The sequence below is a fragment of the Pyrus communis genome, chromosome 13 (assembly GCF_963583255.1).
Source record: "Pyrus communis chromosome 13, drPyrComm1.1, whole genome shotgun sequence".
NCBI lineage: Eukaryota > Viridiplantae > Streptophyta > Magnoliopsida > Rosales > Rosaceae > Pyrus > Pyrus communis.
Genome location: NC_084815.1, coordinates 18318998 through 18339725, shown reverse-complemented (window position 1 = coordinate 18339725; position 20728 = coordinate 18318998). Strand labels below are relative to the sequence as shown.

Sequence of the window (20728 nt, the reverse complement as noted above, 5' to 3'; positions counted from 1 at the left end):
TCAATTAAGACTCAAGATTCGCTCAATCCAGAGAGAGAATCGGAGACAAAACTAGCAGATCGACTGGTGATGGGTTACTAGGTCATATGTGGTGACAATGGTGTGGTGAAGGGAGACTAGAATGGGTGGTTGTGTACTCATGGTTGGCCATAGTTGAGGTTCGAGACCGAATTTCGAGAGTTTAGCGAGAGAGAGAGAGAGAGAGATAGAGAAAGGGCAACTGCTTTGATTTGAGCCTTTGAGAATGAGAGAAAGTTTGATTTAGGGCACAGAAAATCATTGGACTGCCGAGATTAAATCTCAACCAATCCAAGGGTCATCAATTTTTTAAAATTTAATTTCAAAAAAAAAAAAATATATATATATATATATATGTTAACTTTCAGTTCAATTAGGGGTTAAATCTTACTGTTATTAATTATAGTATTTCTTTGGGTAAATATCTGTTTACTATCCTCATGTTTCATGGTTTTCAACATTTAGTAGATCAAATTTTTTTCATCCCAAAGTCATACCTAAAGTGTAAATTTTGGGACAATCTCATACATCCGTTAATCAAACTGTTAACTCTGCCGTTAACTGATGACGTAGTGTCCATGTGGATAATAACTGGAGGCCACGTGTCATTAAAGCGTCCATGTGAAATTTAAAAATCTAAAAATAAAAAAAAACAAAAAAAAAACACATACATCGTCTTCTACCTCCCCCCAACCCCTCCCTCCCATTCTTTCCTCTGCAACCCCTCTCCTTTGCACACCCCATATCGCTCCTCTCTACTCTATTGTCCACCAAAAACACCTCCGATATCGCGTCCATCACGAACTTTGCCAGATCGACACAATCACCCAAAGCCAGAGGCATCTGCTACCTCAGAGCCTCCAATTCCTTCTTCTTCGCCGTCACGAACCTCCAGAACCCGTCTTCAAGCACAACGACTTGAGATTCATCAGCAATCCTCCGTCGTCGTCCACCTCTCAGTACTCGTCGTCGCTGCTGACCCTTCATATTCTTTACCCTTCTCCTCTGCTTTCTTCCACTTCTAAACCCTAAAAAAAACCAAAGGAATTCACCTTTAATTGCAAATGGGCATCTTCCCGAGCCCTAGAAACCCCATTGCTTAATCTTCACCCAGATTCAGCTCCAACCCACTTCATCTATGGTCGTATCTTCCATCTCCACCCATTTCGTCGCATTAGCTTTTGTCACGCTCCAATCCCAACATACATCCAGGATCGATACGTGACGTCACCCAATTACTTGTATATCTCACATTCCCCGTCTCAGGAATATGGCAAATCACAATTCGAGAATCAAATTGCAAAGAAATTTTTCGTTTACCTTATGGCTGCATATAACCTCCTCGTTAGACTGTCTTCATACTCTCAATAAGGATCAAGCTATTCGTAGTTCACTATCACAAAATCAGACGTTTATTCCACTCCCCGTCTCAGGAATATGGCAAATCACAATTCGAGAATCAAATTGCAAAGAAATTTTTCGTTTATCTTATGGCTGCATCTAACCTCCTCGTTAGACTGCCTATGTACCCTCAATAGGGATCAAGTCATTCGTAGTTCACTATCACAAAATCAGACGTTTAGTCTACTAAGTTCAAGCAAAAAAGCTTAGTATTGCTCAATCATTCAATATAACCTGACAACATATAATTCCTGGACTCAGGCTACATAACCAATCCCCATGAAAACATGATTTCTCTCGCATCCAACATATAAATCATTATGTCTCATCATGATATCGCAATTCACAACACACATCATATTTAAGAGCCGACTAAACACAAAACCATCCTCTAGCCGTATTAATTAATTAATTTGACCAAAGTAATAACAACCATTCTCATATCTTCTAAATTCATACCTTATGAAATCATAATCGAATCATAGAAAATCCCGAAGGAGTCACTCAGACGTCCAACATCTTTTCTAACTCAATTCACAAGACTCTCGAAACCATTGACACAAATATATATATATATAACTAAGGCTAGAGTGACACAGTTAGGCCAAGCCTACTTCTCCAAACAATGGGATTTTAGGCCACTCCACGAAATTCAACAACCTCAGGTTCCGGATCACTCAACGGAACCAAACCAAATATGAGCCCAAAATGTACCATGTACAACTAATCATCATCGCCTCTAGAATGCGTATGGTCTCCCATCGCGGATATACCAAGCAGGGCCATAGGCATAAACTCATCGTGCAGGCAATGATCACCCATCGCGGATATACCAAGCATGATCACCTCTGAATACATATGGCCCCCCCATCACGGATATACCAAGTATGACCATCCATGTACCATAACTATGTGGTGTAATCTCATCATCACACATTAAACATAATTATACGCATACATGCTATCGATTCGACATATCGACCAGCATCTAGTCAGATGGAGCACAACACAAGGAATTCCCTTAATTACTATTTCTACTAAAAATCTAATAAAGTACCTAACTCATCTCCCGACTTCCATCTCCATCTCATGCTAGGTAATAGTGCCAAGTTCAAATAGGTATTCAGTTGGCAAGCATATCCAAATAATTATCAAACAATATTTAGATCCCATAATTGTCATAACATTCATCATAATTATCATTCACATTATTAAAATGTTAATTAAACACATATATATCACAAATATCAACAATACACAAGCCAAATCATAGTTAATTAGCATAGGTCTATGGCTAAATATATAAAATTCACATTTCAATAGCAATCATAATTATAAGACCAATTCATATCCACAAATGATATTAATATGAAAATTTAAGATAATAATCATATTTCATATATTCAAGTCACTATCTAACAAATATAGGCCCACTAGATTTTCACTAGTAATTCCCTAAGGTCCGTAAACCATATCTACAATAGCATACTAAAATTTGGTGTCAATTCAATAGTAAGATCGTCAATTGTTAGAATATTCAAGTGGCAGACCTTATCGAAAATATACTCAACCAACAGCATTTCATAAATCAAATGTTACATATCAAAAAATTTGACTTTTTCCAAAAATTCTTAAATTTTACAAGAATGAAGATCTCAACAAGTAGAGTAAACTTTATACCTACACCCAAGGCCAATTTGGCCGGAAAACACCTCAAACTGGCCACGAACCGTCGAAAACCCTAAGATGGATGTTCTTCAATTCGACTTCCTCAGTGTTTTAATGCCCCTACAACCTATTAGGTAAAGTTCCTGGGTCCAAGGGAAGTTGATTAAGGGTGATGATGAATGGTGATACTCTCCGGAACAACAATTCGTCGTTAAGAACCCCCAGTTTCTCCTGTGGAGTTCTATCCGAATTAGGCCTTAAAACCCTTGATTTTTGGTGGAGATGGAAGATGGAAGCTGATGGAAGATGTGGCAGGTGTGGGATGGTTGAAGATTACCTGAAAATATGGTGGAAGATGGCTAAGTTTGGACCGGCTAAAGATGTGGTGTTGTGGTGCCCAGTTAGCCGAATGGAAACAAATTCGCCCATCTAATTTTTGCCCATTTCCACTTATAATGGCCGGTCCCTTCATCCCAAAAAGTGTTTGGGCCTTTTTACCTCTAAGTGGAAATTAAAATAATTCCCACAATCTATAGTTTCACAACTTCAAATGTCTGTAACTATACCGTTATAATTCGGACTCGCCAACGGCTTTTGCTTATGCACTCTTGGCTTCGAGACCTATTCGAAAACGTTACTTGTGACCTCAAAAGGTCAACGAGTAAATAATAATTTTTCAAACTTCACTATTCGTAACTAGTTTAATTGAAATCTAATTTCAAATAAACTAATATAAATTCTCGAAAAATAATATAAAATCTCAATAATACAAATACGTAGATTATAACAGTAAGATTCGGAAACGGGATTTCACAACTTTCCTCGTTTTCTTCCTCAGAACCACCTCCACCCCCACAAGATCTCCTTCCTCCACCTGCTTGAGAAGGTCTCCGATGACTGGGTCGTCGAAATCAACAATCAAGTGACCTCCATGGTTGAGATCCACCTGGAAAAGCTTTAGGTCAGTGGGACTGGCAGCCATCTCCAATTGCTTGGATCTGGATATTCTACACCTGGTCAAGAGCCCCGAGTGGACCAATGTAGGATTGGTCTCCATCGCCGAACGTTGCAAGCTTCTAAGGAAGCTTCACATTGACAAATAGAAGACTAATCGAGTAGGCGACGAGGGGAAGACGAATGGGGTGGAGCCGTGGATGGGTGTCGGGTGTGGAGAAGACGAAAAGGTTGGGTGTTTTTTTTTTGTAATTAATTATTTTAATATTTTAAATTTGGGCGAAGTTTTTTTTTTAATTTTAAATTCCACGTGGACCCTTTAATGACACGTGGTGTCTAGTCATTGTCCACATAGGAGTCACGTCATCAGTTAACGGCAGAGTTAACAATTTGACTAACAGATGTATGAGACTGTCCCAAAATTTACACTTTAGGTATGACTCTGGGATGAAAAAATCTTGATGTACTAAATGTTGAAAATCATAAAATATGAGGGTAGTAAACAGAGGTTTACCCTATTTCTTTTTAGTGCTATAAAATTATTAAATTAATATTTTTCTTATCGTGTAACAGGTTACCTACGTGTATATCCGGACCGACCCGTTATCTTAACAGGTGCTTATCAGGTTACCCAATAACAATCCGATTTGTTATCGTGTCGACCCGAAAACCTATTAATTTCGTGTCGTGTAGTGTCGGGTTAACGGATCATGTCAGAAATTACCAAGCCTAATGGCATCAAGTGTTTAGTCAAGTAGAGTAGAATAATATATTATCTCTATATTAATTTAAATATTGTTTCATCTTTATTTATAGGGAGATTATATTCACATACTCCAAATTACTTCTCCCACACTTTTTTAATTTTTTAATATTTTTCTATCAAGTGTTAGTGGTGTATAGAAAATATTAAAAAATTAAAAGGGTGTGGGAGAAATATTTTGAGTGTGTGAATATAATCTCTCTATTTATAAGTGTGATGTTTTTATGATGGTAAGTTTGATACCTATTTGTTATTGTGTCTTATTGTGTAGCTTAGTCTAAATCTCTATCCTTATTGTATAAATGGTATATTGAAAAGCGAGCGAATGTTTGAAGCCTCCAACCCAAGTTCAAACTTCTATGCCTACATTTTTTGAGGCCACCGACTCTATTTTGACATACCGTTTGACTTGAGACTCAAAGGTACGTTGTTGCCTCATGTTATACCGGACTTTTATTCAGAGGGGGGCTTAGTCTTTATTTAATGTGTGATAGGATACCTCTTATATCAAAAATATAGGTTCACATATCTCTTTTTGTAATTAGATTAATTTAATATATGTGCATGTATTTAAAAAATTATTATTAAGGAGGGAAGATTTGAATTTATTATATTAATTTAGGTGAGTGGGAAGTTTCAAATGCCGAATGCATGGGTAAAAATTAAATATTTTATACACTAGAATATTGGACCATGTAAACATAGATTTAAGTCGCAACAAGTGACTATTAAGATTAAATAAATTAAAGTAGGTCTTTGCCAAAATTACAGAGATTAGAATCATAGTTTAACAAATATTCATGGGTAAATTACACAAAACTACCTCAACTATTGGGTCATTAACAATTTCATACCTTGTCTTTAAAAAGTTTCAATGTCATACCTTATTTTCGAATTTGTTACAATGTCATACCTTCCGTCAGTTGTCTGTCAATTACTCTGTTAAATGCTAACGTGGCATGAGGCAGGGTCCACTTTTTATTAAAAAAAATTTAAAAAATTTATAATAAAATAAAATAAAATAAAATAAAACCAACCAACCAAACCAAACCCAAATCCCACCCCATCCCCTTCGATCTCCCCCTGTTCTTCCCCACCCCCAACAAAAATCTTCCTTCCGTCTAATTCCCCCCCCCACACCAAAATCTTCCTTTCGGTCCCCCCCCCCCAAAACAAAAATCTTCCATCCGTCGTCCCCCTGCCCCCCAAAAAACAAAAACCTGCCCCCAAAAAACCTTCATTCCGTTCGTCGTCGGCCCCCCCAACACACAAAAACCTTCTTTCCATCCGTTGTCACCCCCCCCCCAAAAAAAAACAAAAACAAAAACAAAAACCTTCCTTCTTTCTTCCAAACCCAGGTTCCACATCCCCCACAACCCCTCTCTAAAAAATAAAAATAAAAATAAAAATCAGAAGCAAATCTTAACCCAAATTGTTTAAATCGTCGCAACCCACCCAACCCTTCTTCCCAGGACCACCTCATCCTTCCCATTGAAGTCGGACCACCTCAACTAGTTTTTTTTTTTTTTTCCTTTTTTTTTTTTTTTTTAAGTTTTGAATGGGAGGGAAGGTGAAGAGAGTGGAGGAGAGGAAGGTGGTTAGGAGGCTCGGGAGGGAGAAAGTGTGACATCCCACATCACTTAGGGGAGTGATCCTTATATGTATATTCTCATCCCTACCTAGCACGAGGCCTTTTGGGAGCTCACTGGCTTCGGGTTCCATGGGAACTCTGAAGTTAAGTGAGTAGCGCGCGAGAGCATTCCCAAGATGGGTGACCCATTGGAAAGTTCTTGTGTGAGTTCTCAGAAACAAAACCGTGAGAGTGTGGTCGGGGCCCAAAGCGGACAATATCGTGCTATGATGGTGGAGCGGGCCCGGGAAGTGGTCCCCCCCCCGGGCCGGGATGTGACAATTTGGTATCAGAGCCTAACCCTGGTCGCGTGTGTGCCGACGAGGATGTCGGGCCCCTAAGGAGGGTGGATTGTGACATCGCACATCGCCTAGGGGAGTGATCCTTATATGTATATTCTCATCCCTACCTAACACGAGGCCTTTTGGGAGCTCACTGGCTTCAGGTTCCATGGGAACTCCGAAGTTAAGAAAGTAGCGTGCGAAAGCATTCCCAGGATGGGTGACCCATTGGGAAGTTCTCGTGTGAGTTCCTAGAAACAAAACCGTGAAGACGTGGTTGAGGCCCAAAGCGGACAATATCGTGCTACGGTGGTGGAGCGGGCCCGGGAAGTGGTCCCCCCTAAGCTGGGATGTGACAGAAAGGGAGGGGTTGCAGGGGAGGTGAGGTTCTGGGTTTGGAAGAAAGGTTTTTTTTTGGGGGAGGGGTGTGGGGGACAACGGATGGGGAAGATAAGAAAGGGGATGGGGGGGTTGATGGGATCTGGGTTTGGTTTATTTTTATTTTTTATTATATATTTAGTTAATATTTAATTAATATTTTTAATAAAAAGTGGACCCCGCCTCATACCACGTCAGCATTTAACAAAAGAATTGATAGATAACTGACGGAAGGTATGACATTGCAACAAATTTGAAGATAAGGTATGACGTTGAAACTTTTTAAAGACGATTATGAAACTGTTAATGACCCAATAGTTAAGGTAGTTTTATCTAATTTGCCCAATATTCATACATAACTTATTAAAAAAGCAGAGTAAGTACTTTTGTGCACATATCAAATTGTGACCAACTTATATGACTTAAGGTGCAAGATACATTAGAAATACCGTGATTCTAACCCCAAATGTTTGTATCGTTGGAATATTCAAATTTGACATTTGAAGTTCTCAAAATCCAAAATTTTCTAGAATTGAAGTGTATCCTAAAATTTCAAACTCCAAAATAAATTGAAGGGTAAATTACACTTTCATATCTCAGGTTTGAGGTCTATTTCAATTCCTTACAATATTTTCAAAACATTTCAATTTCATACCTTAAGTACTATTTTATTTCAAAATAATACCTCCGTTACATTTTTCATCCATTGATCCATTATGTGCTGACGCGGCTGTCAACGTGGCAAAAATAATAATTTTTTAATTAAAAAAAACCACCTGAATCCAAAAAAGAAAAAAAAAATTGAAACCCACCCCCGCAAACAAACCTAGAAACCTTAAACCCTCCATCCCCTCCCCCTCCCCTCCCTCCCCTCCCTCTCCTCCACTCTCTTCACCTCCCCTCCCATCAAGAAACCCAGCAAACCCCTACATTCCCCGAGCCCTTTCTCTTCTTCACCCCCACCCTCCCTTCTCTCATCTGCAACCCAACCCACCCTTAGCAAACCTAACTCCATCCAGACCACCATCAACCAAGCACCAAAAAAATTCAAAATTTGAAGGACAAAATTAAATGCATACCTCGTTGTCGGAGCTGACCGACTTGCCAACGAGCAGGGCACAGATGGGGGAAAGAGAAGGGGGTGAATGTTGCATATGAGAAGAAGGTGGGGGTTGGGTTCTGGGCGAAGTGGGTCGCCCGGGTTGGGATTTGGGTTCGGGTCGAGGTCGAACGCAGGGAGTTAGGTCGCCGGGGGCGCAGGGGGGGAAGCTGGGCGAGGTCTCTCGGGGAGGGGGGAAGAAGGGTGAGGTCGCGAGGGGAAGGGGGGAGGAAGCAGGGTGAGGTAGCGGGGGGGAGGGGGGAGATGTCGAGGTGGGTCACGCCGTGGGGGGTGCGGGCGGAAGAAGGGTCGGGGTTTTGGCTCAGGTGGGTCGCCGGGAGGAAGGGAGAAGACGAGCTGGGCAGGTGTGGGTGGGGAGAAAGGGTTATGGGTTTGTGGGGGGTGGTTGCGGGGAGATGGGATGGGGTCTTTTTCAATTTTTTTTTCTTTTTTTGAGAAAATTCAGGTTTTAAAAAAAAAAAATTTATTTGCCACGTGGCAGACATTTGGCAGCCACATGGCATATATGTGGCAGCCATATCAGCATTTAACAGATCAATGGATGGAAAATGTAACGGAGGTATTATTTTGAAATAAAATAGTACATAAGGTATGAAACTGAAATGTTTTAAAGATATTGTAAGGAATTGAAATAGACCTCAGGTATGAAAATGTAATTTACCCTACATTGAATTTTTGAGCTTGAACTCTACACCCGCAATGATTGACTTCATTCTTCAACATCTAAGTAAACAAAAATGAGTTTTTCTATGCGGATTAACAACATTGGATTGCATGTAGAAGTGATTTTCGATCGGATCAGATTGGAAACAAGCATTCTAATGCCAATCTAAAAAAAATTCGAAATCAAATATTAGTTCTCATTTCAGAATTTTGAATTACCAGAATTTAACGTAAATTTTAAAATCAGTTTTGTCTCAAAGTTTTTAGAACATAATTCTAAGCTCCTACATTTTGTAAGATTTGAAAATTTGAAACTTTTATGTATCCACCATTCAAATTTTTTTTCTTTTCTGAATTTTTACTATATTTGTAGGCCGTTACATGTGTATGACATAAAATCACACTCTTCATTTTTAATAGTATGTATGACGTATTTGTAGGTTGTTATGTGTGTGTATGACAATATAAAATAATACGTATGGTTATACTCCTTATTTAATATATAATAGTATGATTAAATATACAAAATACGAAATAAAATCTAACAATAAAATTATGCATGGCTTTTTTCTGTAGTACTAAGTTTGAGAAATTCGAATTGACATTTTGGATTCAGAAATACTTAGACTTGAAACGAAAATTCCGATTTGTATTTGATTTTCCAATTCAACTTGCACCCCTAATTGAATGTGATTACTAGTCCCGCACCACTCACTAGATTACTAGTCCCGCACCACTCACTAGTTCCATGGGAAGAAAAAAATAACCAGAAAGAGCTTGAACCTGCCTCCAATGTTGTTGCACTAACCATTTATGATGACCGTGTCTGAAGAGATTGTGGTGCTGCCATTCCTTTAGTATCTTGTTCGAATTCAGTAAAAAATATTAGAATTTTGTAGTGCAAAAAATATGAAAAGTTCAGAGTTCATGAAATTAATTAAAATAAAATATTGAAAATTTGAAAGATAATTTTCGATCTAGAAAACTTTCGATTAGAATTAAATCTTTGATTCAACTTCAATTTCTCATTCACTTAATACTTCAGTTTAATAGTATTCATTTTTATCTGGAAGTAAAAAATTTTAAATAATATAATTTGTTAAATAAATAAATAAAACTTCAATTTGTCCAACAGCAGACTTGCTTTAAAGCAAAACGCTTGCTTGCTTTGACATTTTGACTTCAATGCAGAAGCAAGGCTCTCATTGGCGGCTGCGAGTCTGCTGTCCCGGATTCCATGTCTTCTTGGTGTCTCTTTGTTTAGTTTGATGACACGTGTTTTACAATTTAACTCCATAAAACACTGTTACTTTTTATAAAAAAGTCAAAAAAATAAGAAAACTCGCGGGACCCACCCCAAAACTCCAGATACCCAGAGTTTTTGCAATTAAACTTTTCACCGTACCGTTTCTCTCCCAGGTGCATCTCTCTCTTGAAAACTGCATAACATTGCTATCATGATTCGATCAGATCTGGAAAAAAGCAAACTAAAAAATAAGAGCACCGACCGTTTAGCTCCCAATTGTAGAAACGTGTGGGCTCCGGCCACCGATCTCGCCGGTCTCTTTATTCACCAACCCATTACCCATCGTCGTCATCTTCTTTTTCAGCTTGATTTTCGAATTTTTCTACTTTGCTCTTTGCTAGGTTTGCGATGGTGAGGCGGAGGAGCCGAATGGCTTTCTCCATGCCTGGGTTTTTAGTTTTTATTTATTTATTAATTAGTTTTATTAAAACTTAACAGTGTTAGATGTTGGCGTCAAGTAAGAGACACGTGTCAAAAAATTAAAATGGAGAAACAAATGAGACATAGAGTCCGGGACAGCCCTCATTGGCTGTTACTTTGGGAAGGGGATGCTCTTCGGATCCCCATTTTGGGAATTCTAGAGATTTTTATATTTTAATCATTCATCGTATATTGTGTGAGATTAATTTTCGTCAAAAATTATTTATGTTTAATTTTAAATAAAAAATTTAAATGATTTCTAATCATATTATACACGATAAATGATTAAGATGTCTTGATAGAATCTAATTCCCTCACGTTGTACAACCGACAGAGATGTGTACTCTGACGTAAGCTTGACCAGATTGATTGACGGCGTCACATCTCGCCGCTAACAAATGTCAAGCATTGGAAAGCGCCACATGGGGCCCCAAGGTTTCGTGTAGGGTTTTGGGAACCCAAAAGAGAAATGGGCTGGTAAGATGTTGGTGCATTAACCAATTTCGTCATGGTTAATTAAGTGACGTTCGTCCATCCCACTTCCCTATTAATTTGGACCCCACAAAACACAAGAAATTTTTAAGTGTATTTAAAATCCAGACACATACGTCATATGTTACATACAAGAGGAGAGATGTTTAAAAAAAATAAAAAAAAATTTCTTCACTTGTATAATAATATTTGACGTACGGCCTCATGTTTCGAATGCATTAAAAAAGGTAATGCTAAAGAGACTAAATTTATATACAAATTTTTATAAACTAAATACATGAAAGTTGATGATTGAATTATTACTTAAACGTTGATAAACATGCTCATTCTCTTGCAAACACATTGATTTTAAACCTTTCCTTCTCTCAACCAAAAATGTAGCATAAAAAGTTTTAATGTCATGATGTGAATAATTAATATAGTTTACTTAGTTTGGTTATGTGTGATATGCTGTTATATGTCTGGGTGGGTTCCAAATCATGCATGTCTTTGTCTCTCAGATTTGTGACCAGTTGATAACTTATTTACTAGTGTCATGGTAGATGTTTTGTTGCACTAATAGGGATTGTGGACTGGACTTGTACGTTGGATTAAGGTTTCAAAAAATAAGGTCCAATCGTTCCTTGCTAAGACTTGAGTATCAACAAGACATGACAAGTATTAAGTATACAAGTTAGTAATACAGTTAGTAAGTTGGTTAGAGTAGTTAGACTTTCTCTTGTAAAAACAGTTGTGTAACCTTCATTCTATCGATTAATACAAAAGCGTATTTCTCTTTCTAAATCTCTCTCTCTCTCTCTAAAACTCTCTCTGTTCATCTTTCTTCTTGATTTTCCTTTCAATTCCCAACCATTGCAATGTAGTTGACAACAAGTCTAGTCGGATTTTAGTTAGTTGCATGCAATACTCAAAGCTTGATTTAATGTTATTCAAGGCGCCTTATCAAATGAGACTTAATTAAAAAAAAAATTTCTTGAGTAGGGTCGTCTGTGTGTCACAAAGATTGTGGAATAATTTTCAAATAAATAAGGTCAATTTGTTCCTTAATTGAGACTTGAGCGTCAAAGAGACGAGGCATAACAAGTCTATCGTCAGATTCCAGTTAGTCTTATTCAATGATCAAACCACAATCCAAGAAAAATATTTGGGAAATTTTATTTGAACTTATATAATCTCTTTTTACATTCAACTTACTCTCTACACCTATATTATTTTTAATTAAAAGTTTAATATCTTGTTAAACCCAAATTTACTACCTAAACTACCCACATAAACCCAATTCAAAATATATATATTTATCTTTTACACCCATTCCGTACTAACTTTCTTCGTGAACTTAGACTTCGTGAGCTTCTTGATCATCTTACTTCGAGGGTTTGCTATAACAAACTGATAGATCAGAATAAAGAATAAAACATAAGCTCATGATCAAACAAAAATATGAACTATGTCAAACAGAACTAGTCTACCATAATATCATACCTTGAGACCCTTTCTATCTACATTTTTCTGGACGTCTTCAAGCATGGTGATCCCGCTAGTATCGTTGCTTCCAACAACTGTAATTTGATTTTAATTTTAGTATTAGACTCGTACTAAAGCTTAATGGCAGATATCGTAAAAGTTTAGTTTGTGACCGTTGCAGTTTGATCACTTACTGCCAATATCTATTACAACGTAGTGTAAGCTTGTTTCTTCCATTTTATCTTGTCGTCCTCCTCATGTACCACTTTGAGATCATGTGAACCAGATTCTGAGCATAGATTAAATCTTTATCTCGCTGACTACGTTATTTTCATATATCGATATCTAACTTGTATTTTTTTACCTTTCCCTTAAATAGTTTGCATTAGCAAAAGTAGATATTGGTGCATCAATTTGAAGAATAAGAACTCGTGGAATATTATTCACAACGTATGATCAATGCTTCTACAAATCGACGATGGGGTCTCATCACCGGACAAAGAGGATACTTGACATCTCCTTTCCTCACCACGGCATTCAAGGTCATGGCTCCTCTGTTTGTTATTTATCCAAGGCGTTTGGCTTCTATTGGAATTATTCTTCTGTCAAGTTTGAAGATTAAGCTGTACTTCCTGAAGATGAAATGGATATTGTGCTTTATGTGTTTGGAAAGTTCCGGATGTCTAGTTTATGAAGAATTTTACGATTCGTGATTTTCGATTTTTCTGAAAGATGTTATTGCTATTTTTAGTGCAGACAGCACATAATGATGATTTCTTGCGAATAAATGGCTAAGATAAATATTGATTAATTGCGTGATGAAAGTGGGATAAACATTGCGTGATAGTAGAATTTGATTATTTGGGATGTGGGTTTATTGATAAATTTTGGTTTTATTGTTAATTTCATCTTGTATTTGGTGAGAATTATAGGTAAAAAAAAATTCACAATTAAAATTTAAGTTGGGTTGGGTGTATAAAGAAGTTATATGAGTTCAAATAAAATATTCCGAAATATTATATGGGTACATAGTACTTTGGTTTAACATGAAGAGCTGAATTAAAGGGTACAATTATATTTCCATGTGTCATGTATTATTGAGGTTTTTATTTCGAGTAAATTGCAGCAATGGTTCTTTAATTTTAACTCAATTAGAGTAATGGTTTATCAACTAAAAATTTATTACTATTGATCCCTTAACTCATCAAAACGTGCAGTTATGGTCCGTCAACTAAAAATCTATTACCATCAGTCCATCAATTTTAATCCAACTAGAGAAATGATTCTTCAACTTTAACCAAATTATAGCAATGGTCATTCCAACATAACTCATTTTGACAAAATTATGACGAAGTTGACGAAAAGAACCATAGCTACACGTTTTGATGAGTTGAGGGATCTCAATTGTAGCAATGATCCTTCCAACATAACTTATTTTGACAAAATTTTGACGAAGTTGACGAAAATGACCATAGCTACACATTTTGATGAGTTAAGGGACCAATGGTAATATATTTTTAATTGATGGACCATTGCTTCAATTTAATTAAGGTTGAAGGTCTATTGCTACAATTTACTGTTTTACTTCATTTGGAAGAGGCATCAAATACTGAAGCTGATTTCAAAGTACATTTTCACGTCCACGGTACAACCGTGAAGAGACGAGTAGAGTAATCTGGACAAGGAGTAGTACGCGGTACCATTTCTGTTAATTTAACAGGATAAGATTCATACAATATGGAACCAGTACTTGTTTTGTATTTCTTGCTTTAGACTTAGACATCAATCTCATCTCCTTGTAAATTTGTAGTCTCATGATTTTAGATGGTGAATTGCAATTGTTGTACGATGTGTTCGAAAAATACACGTTTATCTTGTTTAGATAGTGTTAACAATTCAGATATTAGACAACATGATTGATATGTCATGCACTTATGATATAATGTTAAGGGACGAATCTGTGGCATTATTATTTTTACACAACTTTTGACACATGTTTTTTGTGTGGCCCAATTCGTAATGTAATTCAACGATCCAAAACATTTAGCTTTCAAATCTTCCCTCAAAATTATGTCTACAAAAAATCATCCAAATCTGAAACCTTTCTTGAAAAATAGGCACATTTTTTTGCAGTAGAGAGTGGAATTTGCAAATAACATAACCGCACGTGTATAGAGATCACAATGGTTTAAAAAATAGCAATGGAGTGGAGGTGCTCATTTCTTAATTTATAGTTATTCCGTTCCTCCTAGATAGCATAGACAATAGCTTGGCACAACTTCTTAATGGTAACATCTAATGAGTTGCTCGTCCAATTATTAGCATCCCAAGTAATAAACTCATGCCAATCCAAAGGTGGGGGATCACAACCACCCTTAGAAAGCACATGAGACCAAATACTGGCACTATACAAACACTTAGAGAACAAGTGATTGTAAGACTCATTATCAATCAAGTAAATTGTTTATCCCTACTGTTATCAATTAATAGACGAGCTTATTGCTTTGATTAAATAGTAATGATTCTTTAAAGATAATTCGAAAAATGAACAGCTTTGATCATCACACAATATTATAGAATAGAAATGAGAAGGTAAAAGGGAAAATTACCAAACAGAATCATACAAAGACATGGTGGATGAAAGTTTGAATTGATAACAACTAATTGTCTTTTAATCTTTGTATTAACCCGGTTTAGTCTTCCTAACAGTTATGGACCCTCAAAATAGAAACAATTTTGTGCAGAGATTCCAGGGTGTAATACCATCACAAATTTAAGTAATGATGCATTCTTCTCAAGTGGCAAGTGAATGGTTTTTAATCATACATGTTAAATACCTTTTCTGCTTCCCACAAATCTGTTTAATTGGATGGTAATCACCTTTAAGCATCATAGAATCTTCCCTTCCCAAAATGATAATCTAACAAAGATTAACCCTCATCTGTTACATTATATAGACACAACCAATAGACGACAGTTATTTTTTTCTCATTTACTAGGAGAAAAATTGACAATAATCACTAACGGCTCGTTTGCATTTAAATGTTTCATGCACGAAACACCAATTAAGTGCTTCTTGTAGGAAGCACTTCAAGTGTTTTTTTTTTTTTTTTTTTTAGGATTCACTTGCATTTTTATTAACGATTGATTTTGAAAACTTTTTCACAAAAAACGCTTTTAGTCATTTTAAAAATAATTTCAAATTAATCATAATATTAACTATATATATGGTGGGTAAAAGGCTCGGCCGTGCCTAATACTCACATTAACCACTGGTATATTTTTTTATGACTAATTTGAAATTTTTGGGCATATCATATACCATAGCTGTGGTCCTTTCCTTCTGGTAAGGGCGGTGCACGGTCCCCTTCGGGAAAGCAAACCAACTGTTTTTTTTTTTTTTTTTTTTTTTTTTTTTAAGAGATGATAGCGATTTTATTCAAAATATTAATGAAGCGAATTCAATCAAGAAGGATGGCATCCTGATTAGGAGTCGGAGGCACCTCAAACCAATGATTAGAAACGGTAGAAATTAAGGTCAATTTAGCCAATCTATACACCGCTAAAGTGACGGATCTACATATGTGACTTACACTCACAGTAAAGAAGTTCCGCAAGTTAATTTTGACATCCTCAATTAATAAACCAATGGCAGAAAATCCACAGCTAGGACTGCTAATAGCTTGAACCACTTGTAACGCATCACTCTGCAGAATAACGTGCTGCCATTGCCGCTGTTTCTATGTAACCCCTCGGGCACTTTCCACCTCTCTTAAATCCAAGACCTAAAACATTTCCATATAATCTGTTTTATAAACCATATAATTATTCATGTACTAAAAATTGAGAGTCTCAAGTGAAATAAAAAATGAAGCTTGTGCATATCAGTGCATGTGTAGGTGTCTTCAAAACTCAAAAATGTACAAACACACACTTGAGTGGACTAAAATTGAAGCATGTGCATGTGTTCGTCACAAGTCAAAAGCATCACACATTTACTATAGGAGTCTACAAAACTTTTGAAGATTGGATCAGATCCAAAGCAAGACTTTTTTTTTCTGATTAATTTCATCATACAATAAAATGTACAATAAGCACAAAATCATACCACTCTTTCAACAATCCACATAAGAAAAAGATAATCAAGAATAAATTAACATGAGAAATTGGCTAAAGCAATCAGAAATCAAATCTTAATTGCTGGATTGATCAACGGCATAACCATAAAAATGGATGGCAAAACGAATAGATATGGACGACATATTGAGACATACTGAGAAACTAATCATTTCCAGCAATTAAAATTTAAAAAACGATTATTTTGGCCGATTTTCCATTTCACATTATGATCTTTCAACTAATAATGAAACTATTGGATCTAATGGGGCTCTTTTGCTTCATCAGAATTCTGAGCTGAGCTTTTTGGCATTCCAGCTTTGTACCCCAATGCCTACTTTTTGATCCAATTGCTCTGACAACTCTTGGGAATTCAACAAATCCTTTGATCCCTCTCTTTATGTGAGGATTTTCTGGTTCTGGTGAGGATCTTTTCTGAACCGCCATTGATGAAAAACCTCCACTGTTTTCACTAAAAGCTGCTTTCTCACCCAAAAGCACTTCCCTTGAAGTGGCAGTAGAAAAACTGGAAACAGAGTCATTGTTTCGATCACCACTAAAAGCACCAGACTTTTCACTCGAATTATTAAAACTAGCAACATTAGCGTCCTCACTCTTGTGTTTGATCTTGAAATGTGAGTTCTCTGCGGCGCTTAACATTTGTTTACACCCCTCCAGTTCTAACACCTTCTCTTCGAACAGAAGCCTCGCCTCGGTGAGCTTCATCTGAAGCCTCTCCTCTCTCAGCATCTCCACCATTCGAAGCATTTTCCTCTCCTCCTCGATCTCTTTCCTGTTCCTAATGATCTCCGACTTCCCGAAAGAAATCTCTCTGGCAAGCTCCTCGCAAACCCTCTCAATCGCTTCTCTCAACCTTCTCTCCTCCCCCAACTCTTTTGCCAGCATCTTGTTTGAACTCTCCACCTTCTTGCGCGCTTTTCGCTCGTATTTGAGCTTCGCTTTCATTTCGGTGATCTGGGCTCGCGTGTAATCCATCTCGGACTCCATTGCCGGCTTGAAGGAGGTGAGATCCCAGAAGGAAGCGGCGAGCTTGCGGGCGGAGATGGGGAGGTGCAGACAGTGGTGGACTTCTTGTTGCTTGTTGCTAAAGTTTCGGCACTGCTGCTGCTGGTTTTGTTGTCGTGGGAGTGGATTTTGATGAAGTTTTTGAGAATTATATGAAGGGTTTTCGTAAAGTTTCCAGGTTGGGAAAGTGGAGGTGGTGGTTTCAATATTTCTGATATTTTCTGGGCTAGGAGTAGTAGTAGTACTGGTGCCCATCATCATGAACATCTCCTCCTACCTATCTTCTTTTCTTTTGTGTGGTCTTTTTCCTTCTTAAATTCCTTTTTTTGCTGCTGCTTTCTTTCTACCTCTTTTTTTTTCTTCTAGGGGGACTATTTCAGCCAGGAAGGCAATTGGGGTAGGCCCATTTAATCTGAGAGAAGGTACTTTGGAGATGAAGATGCACTGTGTCAAAGAAAAAAATTAATATCAAATCACATTTGAGGTGACCTTAGAGAAATTTTTAAATGTGATAGTCACACCGTCGCGTCGCATGTTGTTATTAGTTGACGTGTTATAATATGAGTATTACAGTTAATACAAATATGCAAAGATACTAGCAAATAAAAAAAAAAAAGGAGTAGATTTGTATTTTTACTTGCATATTTGGACCAAGATAATTACGTACTAGCTTTTAGAGAATTTTCAGACAGTAAGAATATAAAATGCCCATTCCAAAATAGCTTTCATCTCTATTAAATATGCTAATATGAGTATACTTGATACATGATATCATATACCGATCACTTAGTACTACGGTTTGGTTATATTCCTCTTTACTTGGAAGTGAGATGTTTTAAGTTCAAATCTCGTGGATGACGAATTTGATACCAAATTAAGTTGTCCATTGTATGACTAAACCAAACTCTCCCTCTCCCTATTATAAAAATATCAATGTACTTAAAAAAAAAAAAAAAAAAACTACATAGCGATGTCACATAAATCATACTGATAAAACTTCTCATTAAATTGGTCTCTCTCACTCTCCTTATTAATGGTTCACCTCTCCTTTAAACTCGGAGTGACTTAAAATAGTGGTGCAATGTAATGAGCTCACCTACATGCCAGGCTGTCATGGTCAGCACAATTGAATGGTATCATAGGCTAGTTTTTTTGAGTAATGCGTGCTCATCAATTTGTAGATTAAATTTGTAAATTATGTGATAAGTTACTAATAAAAAATAAGTACGTTAATTAATATTTAAGTAATAATTCAATCATCAACAACAATTTCATATAATCCGACTACTAGTGAAAGTTAATGGAGAAAGGACATTGTACAAGCACCACATGGTTGGTCTCCCTTTGTGTTGCTTGTTTAATTGTTTACTCAATCCATGGCCCCCTCCTTTGGTTTTCAATAGTAACCAAATTATTTGATTACTCCCAACCTAACACTTAGATGTACCCTTTTGTTCAAAAAAAAAAAAAAAAAAAAGGAACACTTAGATGTACCCTGTGCACCTTCAAAACTTTTTATATCGGTTGTAACGCGATAATGAGCATGTCTCAATCTCTCCTTACGTACTTTTGTTGTTGCACTTTCTTTTATAACCTACTTCAAGCTCTAGAAAAACACAAAATATAAAATTTCCAATACATCGTCAGAACAAAATTTTAGCTCTCGATGTTGTTCTCCTTGAAACAATGTGTTGCGGGTCCAAATCAGAGGTTGGAGCACAAATATGCAAGGGCTGAATTTTTTTGTTTTACGCCTCTTGAATTGCTCTCCACTCAACTTCACGATATGTTTTATTTGTTGTATGCTACAATTGAGGATATATCTTTCTTCACTTAACTAAATTACTCCATCGCAATATGCAAGCTTTTTCATCTTAGTCCAATTTTTTTTTTTAATGAAAGAAGATACTAAATTAGATAGAATGATTACGGTCACAACCAATCCCAATACAATAATACTAAAAAAATTAAAAAAAAAACCTTTTTTACACAACATGCAACGACCTATCCCAAATATAAAAACCATTAAATTGAAACCATGTACTAGTCTCTACACAGACCCGTCTAAAACTTCTTCCGTTTGCCATCCAAAGAGCGTCTGTCAAGGCAAAACCTTCAGTAATGAAGATTGTGTTATGCCCCAGACAACGAGCTCCAACCACAATCGAAGTTTCATCTTCGTTCCTAATTATAAAACCAATTGTAGTTGCGGAGTTCATAACTGAACCATCAAAGTTATTTTCAGGGGCCCTTGTGTAAGGTTTTCCATTTAGGGCTAGTTTGGTATTACTGTGTTTTAAAAAAAAAAAAAAACTGCTTATGCTGTGTTGTGAGAATAAACATCTGTAAAATAAAGTTGTTGAGTATTTGGTAAACATTTTTTTTTGTAAAAGTGTTTTTAACAATAAAAAAAAAAAAAAAAAACAGTGTCTGAGTGCTTGGTAAATATTGCTGTGCTTTTATATAAATTGATGTGAATATATTAAATGCCTAAAAATGATATGGTATTTAATGTGATATAATAATTATTAAAGACAATAATGTAGAAGCAAATATTATAATTTTGTAAAATATGTAGGGGTATCCTTGCCATTTGCAAAATATTAATATTATTACTATTATTATTAATATTATCATTATCATTATTATTACTAGCATATGGGCACACACAAAATGTGAGATTTTATTTTATTTTATTTTTTTGAAATAGAAGGAGAGAGGAAGAGAGTGATAGAGAACGTGGGAGTGAGAAGTTATTTATTTATTTATTATTTTTATTTTAATTAGAGATATGTCAGAATTATATGTAGGTGAGACTTTGATTATTTTAATTGCTTTATTTTTTTATAAAAACTTTTGGACTAGCCATGCAGTGAATGGTTGGTATACGTGAGATGATGATCCTCTTCGGATCCTCTTTGTGAGGAACTTAAGGATTCTCAAATCATGTATGTTTATCGTACATTATACGTTCATAAATTATTTACTTTTATTTAAAATTAAATATGAACAGTATCTAATGAAAGCT

General features: G+C 36.3%; 1 protein-coding gene across 1 annotated transcript; it reads right to left on the bottom strand.

The window, feature by feature from the left end:
* Positions 1–16599: 16599 nt before the first annotated feature.
* LOC137713870 (protein BRANCHLESS TRICHOME-like) lies at positions 16600–18136 on the bottom strand. Its single transcript, XM_068453224.1, has one exon. It carries the CDS (start codon positions 17965–17967, stop codon positions 16912–16914), a length of 1056 nt encoding a protein of 351 aa, XP_068309325.1. The 5' UTR covers positions 17968–18136; the 3' UTR covers positions 16600–16911.
* Between the last annotated feature and the right edge of the window lie 2592 nt (positions 18137–20728).